Source organism: Artibeus jamaicensis, unplaced genomic scaffold (assembly GCF_021234435.1).
Source record: "Artibeus jamaicensis isolate MK-2021 breed Jamaican fruit bat unplaced genomic scaffold, CSHL_Jam_final contig_718, whole genome shotgun sequence".
In the NCBI taxonomy this organism is placed as follows: Eukaryota; Metazoa; Chordata; class Mammalia; order Chiroptera; family Phyllostomidae; genus Artibeus; species Artibeus jamaicensis.
In genome coordinates this window covers 6,652,993-6,669,913 of record NW_026521936.1, presented here as the reverse complement: position 1 = coordinate 6,669,913, position 16,921 = coordinate 6,652,993, and the positions used below count along the sequence as shown (strand labels likewise).

The window sequence follows — 16,921 nt, the reverse complement described above, 5'->3', positions numbered from 1 at the left end:
CACATTTGCAATGTGTGTTTAACAGCCTTGAGTCAGAGCAGGGCTGGAGGCAGAGGAAAAGATGAACTCAGGTACCCACTTCCAACCCCACTTCTGGATATGTTCACTTACAGTTTTTTAATTTTTACTTAGTCAAGTAAAAATGTACAGTGCATATGAAAAATGAGATCTTAAAGAATATTAGTATTTTGAGAAAAATATATATGGTTTTGAGTTCATGCTGCTAGGATATGAGAAATACCTCTCACTTAACATGTGATGATTCCGTAAGGTTTTGGTCTTAGAGCTTTAATGTAAACTGTGTTATTATTCATTGCTCATTCTTCTCTTTTCACAAGTGGAAAAGGCCTGGCAGGTTTGGGTTGACGGGCAGAGGACTGACCTTTTTTGTTGGACCAGTGTTTAGCTGGGTCCTGTAAACTTAAGACTGTGGGTGAAGAATGTTCTTGAGTTTTTGTAGAGATACATAAGAACCATTTTCTATTGCTATTTTCATTTATTTGAAAAATTAGAACTTGGTAGGGTGAAGTCTGCCAGTTTGGGTCTGATTTGTCTGCGGCCAGGAAATGCTAATTCCATGGCTGCTAATTCATAGAGTCCCAAACCTGTCCTGTACAATATTAGTGTTACTCAGCTGTTTTGACAGTTGGTCTTTCGTTACTCTAATACTTGGATGATTGAGATTTAATGCTGTCGATACTATTGTGTACAAGTTCTTCTTTGGAGAGAAGAACTTTGGAGAGCTGTCTTCTTATCCTGGTTCTGGGAAGTTCAGGAGAATTTAACTGTACCCAAAATTTAATGTATACTCTAAGAACCAAATGAACACAAGAGAAGAATACACTGCGGCCTCTTATAACAAAGGGCCAATGTTTGCTTTTATTCTCGGTGTTCATCATTGACTTACACTTTATGGAAATTTTGTGAGGACTTGTAACAACGTAGTTGGTGTAGCTAAATCAGGAGGCACAGCTCAGCTATTTTAAACCACGGTTGCAACTTTAGCACTTAGATCCTAGTGAGATTATGTGCTTTGTGAAAAGGTTAGCGTCCTCATGACTGGGAAGGGGATATGGATGCTCTTTGTTTGTCTGTTTTTAAGATTTTGTTTTACTTATTTTTTAGAGAGAAGGGAAGGGATGGAGAGAGACACATAGATGTGAGAGAGAAGATTGCCTCTCACACGTACCCTGACCGGGGACTGAACCCGCAACCCAGGCATGTGCCCTGACCGGAACTCAACCCGCGAGACTTTGCTGTGTGGGACAGTGCCCAGCCAGCCAAGCCACCCGGGTCAGGGCAGGGTGGGCACTCTTTGGCTTTCTTGTTCACATGCACGCTGCTTTTGGGCTTCACAGAGGGATGGGCTGTGAGTGTGCTGTTTCTCAGGCCATGTGGTCTGAAAGCTACATTAAGTCAGAAGAGAGTAGCCCTGAGTTGCTAGACATACAGCAGTGGATACCTGATTTTTAGTTTAAACTAAAAAAAGAGTTGAATTTAGGGTATCTGCATTTATCACTTGTGTGCACTGGTTTCGGTGATGCACACTTCTGTTTGGCTGTTAGCCTCACTTCACATTTCAACGTGGGAGAATATAAAGCTAAGGCTGAAATAGAAATAAGGTAGGTAAATGTATGAATTGAAAGTATGTGTAACATGTATATTAAATTAACATGTTACGTGAAATTTATAGAATCTAGATATCAATCCTGTGAGGAACCTACTATGAAAAACCAACTAGTAATTCAGTGTTCTTGGTAGGCCTCGTGAACCTCCTATTTTTTGTAAGTTTTTTGAGATTTCTACGTTGTTTGCAACATGTATGAATAATATCGCAGATGTTGTGAATATACTAAAAACTGTTGAACTGTATACTTTAAGTGAGCGAATTGTATAATAGTTGAGTTATATCTCAAAAGCACTGTTAAAAATATTATAAACATTAGACTTCTTTTGAAAATAAAGAAATGGAGCCCTGACTGATGTAGCTCAGTGGACTTAGCGCTGACCTGTGAACCAAAAGGTCCCCAGTTCAATTCCCAGTCAGGGCACATGCCAGGACTGCCGTCCAGCTCCCCAGTAGGGCGTGCACAAGAGGCAACCACACATTGATGTTTCTCTCACTTTCTCCCTCCCTTCTTCTCTGTCTAAAAATATAAAAATAAGTAAAATAAAAAATAAAGAAGTACGAAGGGTGACCAGCTATAGTACAAGGTAAGTCAGTTGTACATACCTCCTTGCTAATAGAATTCCAGCTAAAACTGTTAAGGCTTTTAAAAGTTATCATTCCAACTTAAATTTGGAGACATGTACATTCTAAAGAATATTTAATGAAAGGGGTGGGCTTATGAATGACAAAAGTAAATAACTATAAATATTTTTACATTGCCACTGTTACTGTAAACATTGTTAGTGCATAGGCTAACCAAACAAATTTTCATTGAAAAATATTAGAAATCATGCTTCGTAGATATAAACAGTCCAAATGTGTGTTTTCTGGGAGTTACTGTAAACTCTTACCTTTGATTCAAGGTTATCAGTACATACTTATGTCTGTTTGAGAAACTTAGCTTACAGATTGGTTTTATATTAGATACATTCTAATAAAGCATGATTTTAGAATGTACTGTTTGTGGTTTTGCATTTTATTATGTTTTGTTTCCACATTATCTTTTCTAGTTCCCACAGGTACCGTGTTTTGCCATGTATAATGTGCACTCATGTTTTCGTGTATGTTATACACAGGTTTATTATACCCATGTATAAGTGCACCCTAATTTTTCCTCAAAAATTTGGGCAAAAAATGTGCATTATAACATGGCAAAAATACGGTATGCTGGCTCAGACGAATTTTCTTCCAGCATTTAAAGATCCGAGGGGGGGTAAGGGGTCATCCTGCTCTCACATGTATACTCTCTTGCAGGTACATGAGGGCAGGGTATGCTGCCCTGGGGCGGGCCCCCCCGTGGATCAGAGAGAAGATGGGAGGGGGTTAGTCTGACAGGGTGTGCGGAGACATGTTTGTGGACAGTTAAGAATAGAAGGACAGGACACTCTGCTCAGTGGGAACAGTGGACAAAAGCCCAGGATTGAGAAATCGGGGGCAGGTCCCAGGCGGAAGCTCAGAGCCCAGCAGGGCAGGAGTGCTCCCCCTGGAGGGAGTGGTAGGAGAGGGATGGAAGGTTGCACAAGGATCGGGGTGCACTCTGGACCAGGGGTGAGGAGTGGCTGTGCTCAGACTGGGGCCTCCCCACTCCTGGACCACCCTGGGCCTGAGCACAGAAACTACTCTTGAGGTGTGGGGTGCTTGGGGAGTGGAGGAGGGAGAGAGTGTGATGTTGTTCAGACCTGAGTATGTGAAATGAGAAGATAGGAACTCCTTCGCTATGCAGGAGAGCTCGCATCTCCCTTCAGCTGCCAGAAAGTTTGCAACCAAGGTTACTGCTGGGTTGGGGTGCTGCGCACCATGGAGGTAGCTGGAGTGTCACCCACCTTCTGCTGGCCACTGTGCCCCTCTGCTCATAAAGATCCGTGCTGCGCCTTAAACACTGAGTCACCTCCTGTTCTTCTGGAATCGGGTGGGGCACAGTTCTTCCATAAACAGTGTTACGAGTCGTCTTTTTCATGGAAATATTTTTCCACCTAACATGTTTTGTCTGTTAGTTTTCTCTTGGTCTTTCTCTCTGTCATCGATTTTTCTTCTTTCCTTTATTTTTCTTTACTGTCACAAAAATCCCGTAAAATGTTTAAAGAAAACCATTTATTTTGGTGAATTTTTCCTACAGTAGAGCACATTTTAAGGAGGTGGTGCCACTTACGGGTAGGGACTAAAAACCAGCCTCTGCTGGTTCATCTGTTTGCTCAGCCAGCTGCTCGCCGTGTTCCAGGTGTTGTGACAGGTGCCAGAGACGCCAGCGTGAGCAAGACGAGGTCTTCAACCCAAGATTTACTGGCTGGTAACAGCACAAACCTATTTATAGTACTCATTTTAGTGATCGCATATCTTGATAGGGTTTAAAACTTAAACAAATACGTACTCATTGTTTTTAATCCATGCACACCATTTGCTCAGGAACATGTGGTTTAAGATGAAACGTTTTCTAGACTTGTAGTAACTACATGTAGAAACAGGAAAGGCAGCCCTTCCTTAGGCCTTCCCGTCGGCGCAGTGGTGTGACTGGGAGCATTTCGTACACTTAGACTAGCTCGGCTCTTCAGACCGATCTATTTTAAAACAAAGATTTTTACTGATGAGGATTAATGCTTTTGTAGGGCTTGCAGATCTTGCTGTGCCTAAAAGTGCGAGGGCACGCTTTGCCCTCTCTGCCTGCGTTGCGACGGGCATCTTTATGACGTTCCTGGGGGACCCTCTGAGACCTGGCTTCTACCTGGTGCATTTGTAATGGGCCCCAGCCATGCTCCGGGCAGCAGGTCCCTGCAGAGCCCCGGTACATCCTGAGGGCGCCCAGGTGTCGGCTGCAGCGCATTCCTCTGGAAAAGAGCTCTGTTTTTGTGCCTAGGGACCAGCCCCAAGTTGGTGATAACGACACCGAAGGGCAGATGTGGAAACGCCAACTTGACAGGGTTCTCTGCGCTTTTTTTGGTGTTTGTGAAACTGTCGTAGGAGTTGCCCTTTAAGTTCTTTCGTTTGCTCACTCAGTGAGGTTCCCGGTTCTGTTTTTGGTGAACATGCAAGTGGGTCTTTTTTATTTCTTGTGTTATACTTAGACAGCTTTTAAAAACATGGCTTTTCAGGTACGAGAAGACTGTACACTCGTAGAACATTTTGTGCTTTGGAGAAGAATACAGAGGGGCCAAGTCCCCTGCAACCCTGCTAACTAGGGGTCACCACTGTTAGCACGTTGGTGATTTTCTGAACTCTTGATGTGTGTGGATGCACGTGCGTGTGTTAATGTTCACCTTCATTAATTGTTACATGGTGGGCATTGTCATTCTCCTTCAGAAGTATGACTGTGCTTATTGCAATGTTAGCCATCTTACAGGAGGGAGGCCATGCCTTATTTCAGAGATGTCTGATGGACAGATTCCAAGAACAAGATTGCTAGGTAGTACGTGCCAAGAAAAGGAAAAACTACAGTTGAGATACTTAACTTTCTGCTCTTTTCAAATTATGAAAGATTATTTGCTTGAGCTATTTTATCAGATCTGTCCAGGATATGTGAACTATTTTTGAACTCATAAGGAACATGATGATTTTAAGCAAAAGTCTGGCTTTGGAGAGCACTGTTTATTTCAAATGGTATGGTGTTGAAATTCAGGGTACATTTATCCAGATGTCCTCTCATGTTAATCACCTTCAGAAGAAAAGCCTTCCTCCCACGTGGACCCACAGCTTAAATGGCTTCCTCTGTGCTGAGCTGCTGAGTTGGGATATCAAAGTTTTTTTAACAGGAGGAATATTTTAAACTGAAGTAGCACACTGTCGTGGTGGCTATTTGCAGATTGCCAAGAAGGTTCCCTGGACCATCACTGATCTGCAGGTCCCTGGCCGTGTGACCAGTGTCAGCCTCCCAGGGAGGGAGAAGCAGGCTGCTAGTCTGGTTGGTGCAGGCTCCTGCCTGAGACCCCCTCCCTGACTCTCTGTCTTCTCCAGGGTCAGCCACACCTTTTAGAACCTTTGTATCCTTCTCACTAGGTGGGCATTGCAATGAGCCTGCCAGTAGTAAGCTTCTGGGGCCAGAATGGGGAGAGACCCAGGACATGCCGATGCTGGAGCCAGGCCTTGGGGGGTGGAGGAGGGGAGTGATGCCCCGCGAGGCTGGTGCTCCTTCTGCATTCCCTGCTGCTGCCAGCTCCCTGCTGCCTGCAGTTGAAGATTGTTAGTTAGTATCTCAGGTCAGGTCTTTTTAGTGAATCTGCAGCACACTTCCAGGTACAGGTGTGTGTTGATTCTTCAAGTTTTACCGAAACAAAGTTTCTCTCTGACACAGCTCGGGTGTTCTTGGAGCCCTTGCTGTTGCTGTACTGGTCTTCCCTCATCCATTCTTAGTCTGTTAATTTTTGATAAGGACCCACCACTCCTGCCTGGATCTTCTCAGGAATATTGGTGTTTGGGATTGATGGGAGTGCCCTCCCTCAGGTGGGATTGATGGGGGGAACCCTCCCTCAGGTGGCTGGTGAGGCTGGGCCTTTGAGCCAGGCAGGGGGCCCTGGGGCTGCTGACAGGCAGGGCTGTGCTGGTTGGGGACACTCCCCCGCCCCTTTGTCCAGAGGGTGCACTCAGAATTGCTGTACTGAGTGAACTGAATTCTTTCTTCCTTCCTTCTAAGACAATGGAAGAACACGCCAGTCATTGCTCCTCCAAGTAAGAGTTCGGTCTTCCCTCCCTCCAATCTTTCTTCCTTTCTTTCTTTTCCCCCTGAGATAAATGCCTAGAGAACTATGCAGAAATGACCAAAGCTCAAATCCTTGTTGGAATGAGGAAGCATATGAACAAATGAACTTGATAGACCAGTTTACTATTGGAGGTTTAGTAATACTTGGTTTCCACAGTGATCACTTTACCTATTGTCTTTTGAGTTTTAGTTAAAGGTAATTGTTAATGCTCAGGTGTAAAGATATGTATCTTTCTTCGCATTTTCCAGACATGGATTCCCTTATTCTGGATTTGTTAGGAAGGGAATGTGTGTTTCACTGCAGCCCCCAAACGCCCTGTGTCAGGCCTGCAGCCGTGGGGCTCAGGCTGGGTCCCTGCAGGCATCGGTGCCTCAGACCCTGTCTTCAAGGGGGCGCTGGGTGAAGACAGCTCCTTTATTTAATTTTAAGTTCTATGTCATTGTTTTTTAATGTTCAGAAATGGGAAACACGATTTCATTAGAAATTTCAGCTCTATAAATTTGTTCACTCCTTTATACTTGGTGAGGTGTGATGGGGGCGCCTTTAGGGTCCTCCAGGTCCAGTCTGCTTACTTCCCGTGACTTTGAACAGTGTGTTTGTTACCAGTCATGGGAGCCGTTCAGTGTCCCAGGGGCTGCTGGGAGGGGAGATGTGGGGTGGTGTGCAGAGTGCCTGGCCTGCAGTGAATGTTCTGTCTTTGAATATTTGGTTTAACTTTTTTTCTAAACAAAACGACTTCGGTAATGTCAACATCCTAGAACCCCAGATCTGCCTTTGTTCTTTTTAAAGATAAGGTTAAAAAGAGATTTCGTGGGCAGTGTCCACTCTTAAAAATAATCAAAACTTGGACAATCAAACAATGATTATTTCTAGTTTGTGGAGACAATATAAATAGATAAGAAAACTTGTTTTGTAATTAAACTTACAAAGGAGATTTAGTGGGAGGTTTTGCTTGTTTTTTATTTTTAGTCGAAAGATTAAGATTTGAAACCCAACAATATGTGTCCATGTGCTCCCACATGAGTTAGGAACATGTTTTCTATTTTCCCAGCCTTTCTCTGTGATGTTTTTTCTACTTTAAATTCTGTTTTGTGGAACCTAAGCAAATGTTTATGAATATGTATTATTGAGGAGCAGATTTTCAGCTCAGTGAACAGAATTAAAATTTGGTAACAGATTTGCTTTCTTCAATTTTGATACGCTCTTTCTTTGACACCTTGAAGTAATCACTTCAAAATTAAAAGCCTCAGAACTACTGAGTGCCTCGCCATTCCACCACTAGGAGAAGGCTTGACCTTCCAACTCCGTCTTCTGTGACACTCCTACAGTGGGAGCCAGTGTTCTCATGTCAGAGCCTTATTCGTGCAGGTGGCTGCTCTGCCCCCTCCCCTCTGGTGGCTCCAGAATGGGTCTCGGGGTCCTGCAAAGTACCTCCTCCATTGCTGACCCTGCGTCCTTTCTCTACTGGGAGCTCCAGGAGGGATCTGTTGCCTGTGGCATGAAATCACACTCCTTTGCCTGCTGGTCTTGACCTGCCCTCTCAGCTTTATCTCTTCCCATTTCTCCTGTCACCCAAGCCAGCCAGAGTCCATTGCAAACCCCATTATTTTCCCTTAGGATGTTCTCTTTTTTCTGCGTGGCAACCCCCAGCTGATTCTTTCACACCCGTCTCACTTACTGCCTCCTCCCCCAGTCTCTTGGGGGCCCTTTCCAGTTAGTGCCAGGCCCTCCCCCTGCCCCCCGCTTCTCCACTCCCAGCTGGCAGCCACACCTCACCAGGCCAGTCCACTGCAGTCCACCAACCATGAGCTGCCAGAGGACAGGAGTGTGGCCAGTCTGCATCGCATCCCTAGCTCTGGGCACAGAGTCAGACCCCCGTAACTGCTGGAAAGACTCTCTCCAGCCCATTGCTCAGAAAGAACAATCTGCACATGTGCAGTAGGCTGAGGAGTAGCCCAGCGAAGCGAGCGCAGTGAGAGGGGCAGAAGTCCCGCTGGCCCAGCCGTGTTTCTGTCCTGCTGCGTGACGCTGAACGGAGGAGCTTTTCTGTCGCCTACAGTCCCACTCCCCAGGTGAGTCATGGGGCCAGGGCGCCCTTTGCCAGAGAGAAACAACTGTCGTGTGGCGTCCTTCTGGCTTTCAGGGAGGCGGGGGGTGGGGGTGGGGTGGGAATTGGTGGCACCTGGCAGGACCTAACCTGGGGACTAGGCAGTGACCACAGAGAGATCCGCCGTGTTCGAGACGCGGCCGTGGTCCTTTGGAACGTTCCCTGTAGGTGTCGTGTCCTGTCTAGTTGGCGGAGTTACACTTTGCCTTTGAAACTGGTGTATCAGGGAATTTTTCTTTCAAGTCAGATTTGAAGTAGATCACCTACGTGGTAAGAGAGTCTTGTTTCCAATGTGGTTAAAATAGACTTAATTTATGAAAATTCTGTTTTCATGTAATTTTAGAGTTGTTTATTGTGTAAAAATAGTACTGTCAGAAAATTCTTAGTTTTATCTTAAATTGCAATAGGAACCAGAGAAGTAGTTTATGCTTTGTAAAGAAATTCAAACAAACAGAATTACAGAGGAAAACGTCAAAGCCTCGTCACCCCCTTGTTACAGCAGTTCCATATGTGCTCTTAGCAGACTTTTTCTGCATTTATAAATGTGTGCAGCTTGAAAGTATGCTTATGTACAAACATGCATGCCGTATTTTAAAAATATATGGCCTCTCTTAATGAATTTCGGTGGATTTGAAAATCTGGCAATGTCTTATATTAACAGACAGGAATTCCTTGTAGTTTATGAAGAATTTAATAGAAAATAGAAGCTCATTTGATGGTATTTGCACATAATGGGTTTGGTACCATATACTGACCTGAAAGCATATGGACTCATACCTACTGGCCACTTGGTGAGTTAAGTGGCATGTCCTGTGTGGACAGTTCTTCTCTGGGGCTGGGATGCTGGGAAGGGGGCCGCTGAGGCGGCCGTACGATTCTGAGAGTCGGACCCTGACTCTGGTTGCGTGGCTCTGGGCAGACCTCTGTTGTAAAGCTGAGTTTCGATTTTCCTCGTGTGTGTGCTGTTTCATGTGGGGACAGCAATGGCCGGGTGAGGGGAGGGGCTTGCGGGGGTTGCGCTCTGCAACCTTGTGGCCGGGCCACTGAGGGGAAGCCTGGTGTGAGTGCAGGGCGACTGGACTCCTCACCCCGACCACATACTCATCTCTCCTACTCTGTTCTTCCTGGCCCTGAGCTAAACAGTTTTTAAAGTTTATGTAAATTTTTTAAAAGGTTTTTCAAGCCTATATTATACACACACACTTCCCTTCCCCTCTTCTGAGATGAAGGGTGGCCACTCATCCATGGTTTTCTCTATCCGTGTTTTCACTTTAAGACAGACCCTGGGCGTTATTCTGTGGCATCATCCAAATGGTCCTGGGAATTGGGGTCGGGGGCTCCTCCCTGTTCCTCCTCTTGCTGGGCAGCTTCGTCGTGGGAGGGCCCTGCCAGTCCCCCGCTGGCGGCCCTTGGTTCTCTCTGGTCTTCGCAGTTACAAATGGCGCTGCACTCTCGTCGTTTCTCATTTTTGTATCTGTTTTTGAGATCGTGTCTCAGAAATGGGATCGCTGGGTCACAGGGTGAATGCGCATGGAGTTTGACATTCTTAATGTTTGACTTAATTTCCCTAACCTTTTCCTGGGAAGGAGTGTGCATACTAAGTAAAAACCAGTCTTTAAATCCTTCTCTTTTTAGTCGTGGCTGAAACGCTGGGTCTGATAACCGCGTTTCATTGTGAACGGCTGTCCCGTTTGCTGGACTTGATCGGCTGTTCCAGGACTTACGCTGTATCTAACCTCGAGAGTCTAGGTGAAGAGATCACTGCAGAGCGCAGTTTTCTACTTCCGGTTGTCACCAGCCATTCGTGCCATGTCAGGCAGCTGCCTGGGTTTCAGGCTTCACCCTCCCACTGCCTGTGCCTTGTGAGAACCTGGTGGGCTCGGTGGACTGTCTGTCCCCACAGCACGGGCAGGCAACTCTGGGCTTTTGTCCCCATCCTGACACCAAGGTGTCCCGTAAACTTGGAATACTACTAGTTCCTAGTTGTAGGTTGTTGTGAGAATTCACTCTGGTGGTGCCTGGGGGCAGGTCAGCGCAGAACCTGCACATGTGTGCAATGCATGCTCAGCAATCGATCCTTGCTTTTATTCTTTCAAACAAGCAGAGGTGGGTTTGATGACTCGCTGTCCGCACCAGTCTCCCAGAAGCTTGGTTTGGGGGAGATTTGTTGTCACCTGTCGCTCAGCCCTGCAAGGACCAGGTCTTCCGCATCCACCTTCCCTCACCTCCTGCACCTTTTACATAAAAGGCTCGAAGACAGCGCAGCTCTGTTGACCACCTTGTGCTGTGGTCTTCACCTTTGTTGAAAATGGAACAATCTGGTCTCCAGGCAGGTTACAGGCACATTGACTCTTCTGCATGTGGACTCCCAGGCAAGGCCCCGGCCTTTGACTGTCCTCCGGTTGGAAACGTGCTTTTCTGAAGCACGCGGGTGGGGCTGTCTGCCCTTTTCTGAGGGGCGGGGGAGGACAGAGCGTTTCCGGGAGGAGAGCAGCTTCAGCCTCCTTCCCCAAGGGTTACGTTTCAACAGCAGGGGAAGCACTTGTTCTCCTCTTTTCCTGATGGGTTCTTCCCACCTCTGGGAACACTCATCTTCTCTGGTGCACAGGTGGGACTCTCGGGAAACTCGAGTGCAGTTCTCCTTGGGAGAGTGTGGGAGACAGACATCTCCGGCAGGGGTCTGGGTAAGGGCCTGGGGCCTTTGATGACACCAGGCTCTCCGGCCACAGAGTGTTTGGAGAATGTAAGGCCTAGTGCCATACAGTCCAGCCCTCCCCAGCCGCCGTTTCCAGGCTTCATAAACAGCAGGCCGGTGGGATGGGGTCCCTCAGTCACGTGTGTGTGTTTTCCTTGTAGGTTCACTTTCCAGACACAGAAAGAGCAGAATGGCTAAATAAGGTAAGGAAGCAGAATGCGGAACCAGTGGGACAGGGGATGGGATGCCATCCTCCCATATTTGGGAGCTGGGCTACTGACAGTCTGTGAACTCCCTGGGACTTCTGCTCCCAAGGAGCTCAGTCACAAACAATGTGTTGCTCTCTTCTTCTGAACAGGGAAAACTGCCTTCGATACAGGAAAATCAGGGAGATGTTCATAGCTGTTTCTCTGACCTTCTGTCTCCTGCTTGGGTCTAGATAATAGTCATGAGGAAGAATTCTGGAAACATTATGAAGAGGGAAATAACCCTAGAAATAGATACTTTCTATTATCTAATGCTTTTACAAAAGGCTCTGTTTGTAGGTCACTGGACTTTAAGGCAGGTCTGCTATCCCCATATCTCATGTGTCCATAGAGCCGTGGAGTGAAGACTGATGTGGACAGTGTTTCCCTCATGGGTCTGGGCGTTAGTCCACCTTAAAGAAAACTCACTTTTTGTTTATTAAGGTCTATTCAGTTTTAGGAGGTTTTTAACGATGCATTGAAGCCACAGGGTTTTCTGATTTTCTGTTTTTTAGCAATCATTAAGTGTGGTTAAATGACATGGTTAAATAGAATGCTTTACCAAAACGACTAATGTCTATAGCATATTGGCTAATCAGTAGTTTATTGCTGTGATACATTTTAAAATTTTAAATTGTGTTGATTTTTGAATAACAGAAAGCTCTTCCCTTTAATTTTCAAAAGTTCTGGTGAACTCTGAGTGCATAAACTTTCATCATGATGTAAGTACACTGAGTGTACAACATTTTGTTTTACCTGAGTTCTTTCTCTTTTGCAGACTGTAAAACACATGTGGCCTTTTATCTGCCAATTTATAGAGAAGTTGTTCCGAGAGACCATCGAGCCAGCCGTGCGGGGAGCAAACACCCACCTTAGCACCTTCAGTTTCACCAGAGTCAACATGGGTCAGCAGGTCAGCTTCTCCTCAAGTGTCCTTGTATGTGTGCACCTAAGACTGCGGTGAAAACCGAAACCATAGGCTGAGTCCTCCATGTTCCTTCCCAGAGAGCGCCGCCCCTGGTAGGGTGCCCTTGCCTCACCTGGTCCATCAAGGGTCCTTCCCTGCCCTCCTCTGTCCACTGTGGTCTTTTGGCCAGATCAGGTTCACTGTGTGTGTGTGCAGGGTGTGGGGGCGGGGTCTTTCTACCCCTCACTGTTCTGTCAGAATTAACTTTGTAGAGTTTTTAGCAGAAGGGAGTTCTGTATGGGAACTTACTCTAAAGGTTCAGTAATTGACAGCAAGCCTAAGATGTTTACCCTCAAGTTGTTCACACCAGGACTGCAGGGCCAGTCCGGGGGTCCTCATCTTAACTGCCCAGGGGAAGGCAGGGGTCCCTGTTGTTGCTGGAACCACATTCCTGCAAACCTCACTGCCGCGATCTCTGCTGCGTTGCGCTTTGCAGGTGCTGTGGGTTTTGTTCAGACTGAAGGTTTGTGGCAACCCTGTGACTTGAGTCCACCGGTACCTTTTTTTCTAACAGGCTCAGATGATGACGGTTAGCATGTCTTTTAATGAACATATGCACATAGTATATGATATTGCACACTTACTCTTATTAGACTATCATATAGTGTAAACAGACCTTATTTTAACTTGTTTTAGAGAGGGGAAGGGAGGGAGAGGGAGAGGGAGAGAAACATAGTGTGTGGTTGCCTCTAGTGCCCCCCCTACTGGGGACCCAGCTCACCACCCAGGCATGTGCCCTGACTGGGAATTGAACCATCAGCCCTTTGGTTCATAGTCCAGTGCTCAATCCACTGAGCCACGCCAGCCTGGGCTAAACAGAACTTTTATATGCACTGGGGTATCCCACCTTTTATGGGTTCGCCTTACTGACAGTTGTCCTATGGCACTGGTCTGGAACCGAGCCTGTAGGATTTCTGAGAAGTGTCTGTATGTGCAAAGGAAGTCTGCTAATTCCTGGTGGTACTTCTAGTGAAACTCTCAGGACTACTCAATTAGTTGATTGTGATAAGCTTCCTTTTATTTTTTAAATCCAGTAATTAGCAACAGTTTAAGGTAACTTTTCTTATTGAGGTGTAATTGACATTTAACGTTATTTTGGCTTTAAGGTAACATTGTTTCCTGTAACCTAACCAACGCAGAGAACTCAGTAGCACATTTCAGGACGCTTACCACACAGTTCACACACAGTGTGGGAGCAGCAGAGCCAGACGCAGGGGTCTTTACTTCACCCATGGGGACTTTAATAAACGTGGCTGGTGTCTGGCCAGCCCCCAGACTCATTCCCACCCCCACTGCCCAGGCCACCCACCCCCATCAGGGGTGATCTGCTTTGTGTGGGGATGGCTGAGCTCACCGTAGCTCCACAGGACCCAGGCTCGCATGCAGGTGCATGCGCAGTGCTTCGACCTCCAAGTACAGCGGGCTGTGGTCGTCCGTTGCTGGCGAGCACAGACACCTGCACAGAGGCCCATGGGACATTCGCCTGTGCCACCGACTTGACTTCTGCAACCTGAGAAGGTGACAACAGGCTGTTACCAGTCAGAATGCTATGTGACTGTGAAGCAGGAGTCAGAACACTATTTCAGTTTTGACAGGCACATGGAGTCTATGAGGCATGTTCTTCTCTAGTTCCCTTCTTTTGCAACCCTTTAAAAATGTAAAAACCATTCTTAGCCGAAGCCAACATTTGCCTCCTTGCTCCGTGTTCATGTGGGTGGAGATTTAGGATTCTAACCCCCGCCTGGTTGGCTTGAGGAAGACTCACGTTCACGCTGCGAGGCGCCTGAGAGCGTTGCTGGGGAACTGCAGGAATGGGAAGAGCAGGGCTGACCAATAAACAGGTGAAGGCAGCAGCATCGCCGCGCTGGCATCCCACAGGTGCCGCGAACTCAGCCCTCTAATGAAGGTAGGGCCCCGAGCAGGGTGCCGTGTCCACACTGCAGGTCTGAGCTGAGTCCCTCAGGGCCTTCGGGTGTCTGTCCTGTCTTTGCTGATGCTCAGACGTTGGGGTTGGGTTGGCCCCACTTCCTCTAACCTGTGCTCAGAGCAGAAGGAGGACTCCTTGTTGGAGGCAGACATCCAGACTGCAGCACTGAGCCCCACGCCCACTTCCACTTGTCTGCACGGCACAGCAGCTGTATTTCTGGTGATTCGTCTGGCCGTGTCTGACGTGTCTACGTGGGAGGAGACAAGAGCTGCCACGTGCCCTCAGTACACCACACGCCCTGTGTTCCTCGTGTCCTTGGTCTCACTGTGACCCCCGCATTGGAGGGTCAGAGGTCAAGCACCTCGCTGGGCTGGCACAGTGGGTACCAGTCCTGTTGCCGGACACTGGGGCGCATTCTCTTCAGCTCTGTGCCGTGTCGTGAGGTTTGGTGGTTTGGTTGCTGTTTTTGCCACCCCTGTGTTTTAAAGTGAGCCTCTTCTTTTTTTTTTAAAGATTTTATTTATTTATCTTTAGAGGGGAAGGGGAGAGGAGGAGAAACATCAATGTATGGTTGCCTTTCATTCGTCCCCTGCTGGGAACTGGCCTGCAGGGAACCAGCCTGCAACCCAGGCATGTGCCCTGACTGGGAATCGAACTGCGATCCTCTGGTTCGCAGACCTGTGCTTAATCCACTGAGCTACACCAGCCAGGGCTAAAATGAGCCTCTTCTTGTTCAGCCCCTCAGGATCAACGGCGTCAAGGTGTACACTGAAAATGTGGACAAGAGGCAGATTATCCTGGACCTTCAGGTCAGGTAAGCTTTCGTCTGTGTCCTGTTGGTGCCGTGGGTCCTGACGTGTCATGTCACGTAGCCACACCCGTGTGGTCGGGGGTGTAATGGGCACAGTTCTCACCTGGTCCTCAGTAGGGTTTGTGTAGGTGCTTGATGAAGACCCAAGCTTGTCTACTTTCTGAGTTCCCAGTAGCCTAGATAATTGCCATTCATAAAGCATGTTAAGTAAAAGAAATTCAAGGCACTGGAGGAAGACTACAGATCAAATTCCTTACAACCATTGTTGCCAAAGTCCTTAACAAAATACTGGCAAACCAAATTCAGCAACATATTAAAAGGATCTCACACCATGACCAAGGGGGGCACATTCCTGAGATGCAAGGATCGTTCAACATGAACACCCACCAGTGGGGTGCCCCCCGTTAATGGTTTGAAGGAAGAAAACCATGTGATCATTTCTGTAGATGCAGAAAAAGCCTGTGGCAAAGTTCAACACTGTTTCATGATAACAACACTCCGCAAAGTGGGCAAGATGAGATTGCTTTAAGCCGTTGTGACACACAGCAATCCCCCTCCTCAGTGGTAGAGGACAGAGAGCTTCTCCTCCAAGGTCGGGTCACGGCCAGGGTGCCCACCCTCACCACTGCGGTGTAACCCATCACCGGAAGGCGGTTAGGAAGAGGAAGGAGTAAAAGGCATTCAACTTGAAGAAGTGAAATCATCTCTGTTCACAGATGGTGCAGTCTTCTGAGTAGAAAACACTAAAGACCCCACAAAAAAACCTCTTAGCACTAATAAATGAGTTCAGCAAAGTAGCAGGACACAAAATGAGCACAAAAATCTATTCCAGTCTGTACATTGTCAGTGTACAATTCAGCAGGAAATCACGAAAACAGTTTCTTCTACAGTAGAACCAAAAGGAATAAAATGCTCAGGCATCAGTTTAACCGAGGAGGGGACGGGTTGTGTGATGTGAACTACAAAGCGTTGCTGTGAGACATTGATGACGACACGTGGAAAGAGGCCCGTGTTCCCAGTTTGGAACACGGATGCTGTTGCTTGTCCACACTGAGAGCAGTTGGCAGCACCAGTGCACACAGCCGCACGTCTGGTGAGGGATGACTTCCAGAACAGGCAGCGTGTGTAGAGAGCTCCCACAACTCAACAGTGAGACAGATGACCCGATTCAACTGCGTCAGAGGGCTTGAGTGGACCTTTCTCCAAAGATGGCATACGAATGGACCGCAGGCATGTGCAAAGATGCCGGACCTTCCTATACATCAGGAAAGTGCAGATCAGCCACAAAACGACAGCACCTCACTCCCGTCCTGATGGCCAGCTATCCAAACAGACCAGAAGACAGCAGGTCCTGCTGCTGGGAGCGCAATTTCTGTGTGGACAGAGTTTCGAAGGTGCAGTGTGTAGCGTTCTGGAGTCGGGGGGGGGGGTGCAGTGGGGTCACAGAGACCCCACCCACAAGGCGTCAGCATTCACGGACAATCTCGGTGACTCCGACAGTGAGGAAGATGGGGCTTCACGCAGCCCTGGCACCGGAGTCTGGGCTCTCGGGTTTTCTCAGGACTGGGAGCCTGGGCGCCTCTTGTGGAGAACTGCCATCTATACTTCGTTGTTTTCAACAAACATAGTTGTTTATAAAACAGATGAAAACTACATTCTATCACAACAGTGCTCCAGAGTTCCCTTTGGGAAGCGACGACGTTGGTCACAGGAGCCCAGGCTGTAGACGGCCTCAGGGCCTGTGGGTCTGGCGAGTCCGCAGGAGCAGTGACGCCTGCAGCCCCGGCTGTGAAACAGGCTCATGCCGCAGGC

General features: G+C 47.5%; 1 protein-coding gene across 2 annotated transcripts in view; it reads left to right on the top strand.

Moving 5' to 3' along the window:
* Window positions 1–16,921, top strand: part of ESYT2 (extended synaptotagmin 2) — a 53,635-nt gene that overhangs the window by 3,268 nt on the left and 33,446 nt on the right. For both annotated transcript variants that reach the window (XM_037131901.2, XM_037131902.2), the window contains exons 2-4: window positions 11,321–11,362; window positions 12,183–12,317; window positions 15,036–15,112. In XM_037131901.2, the coding sequence (XP_036987796.2) occupies window positions 11,321–11,362; window positions 12,183–12,317; window positions 15,036–15,112 (254 nt within the window). The remainder of the gene's footprint in view (window positions 1–11,320; window positions 11,363–12,182; window positions 12,318–15,035; window positions 15,113–16,921) is intronic.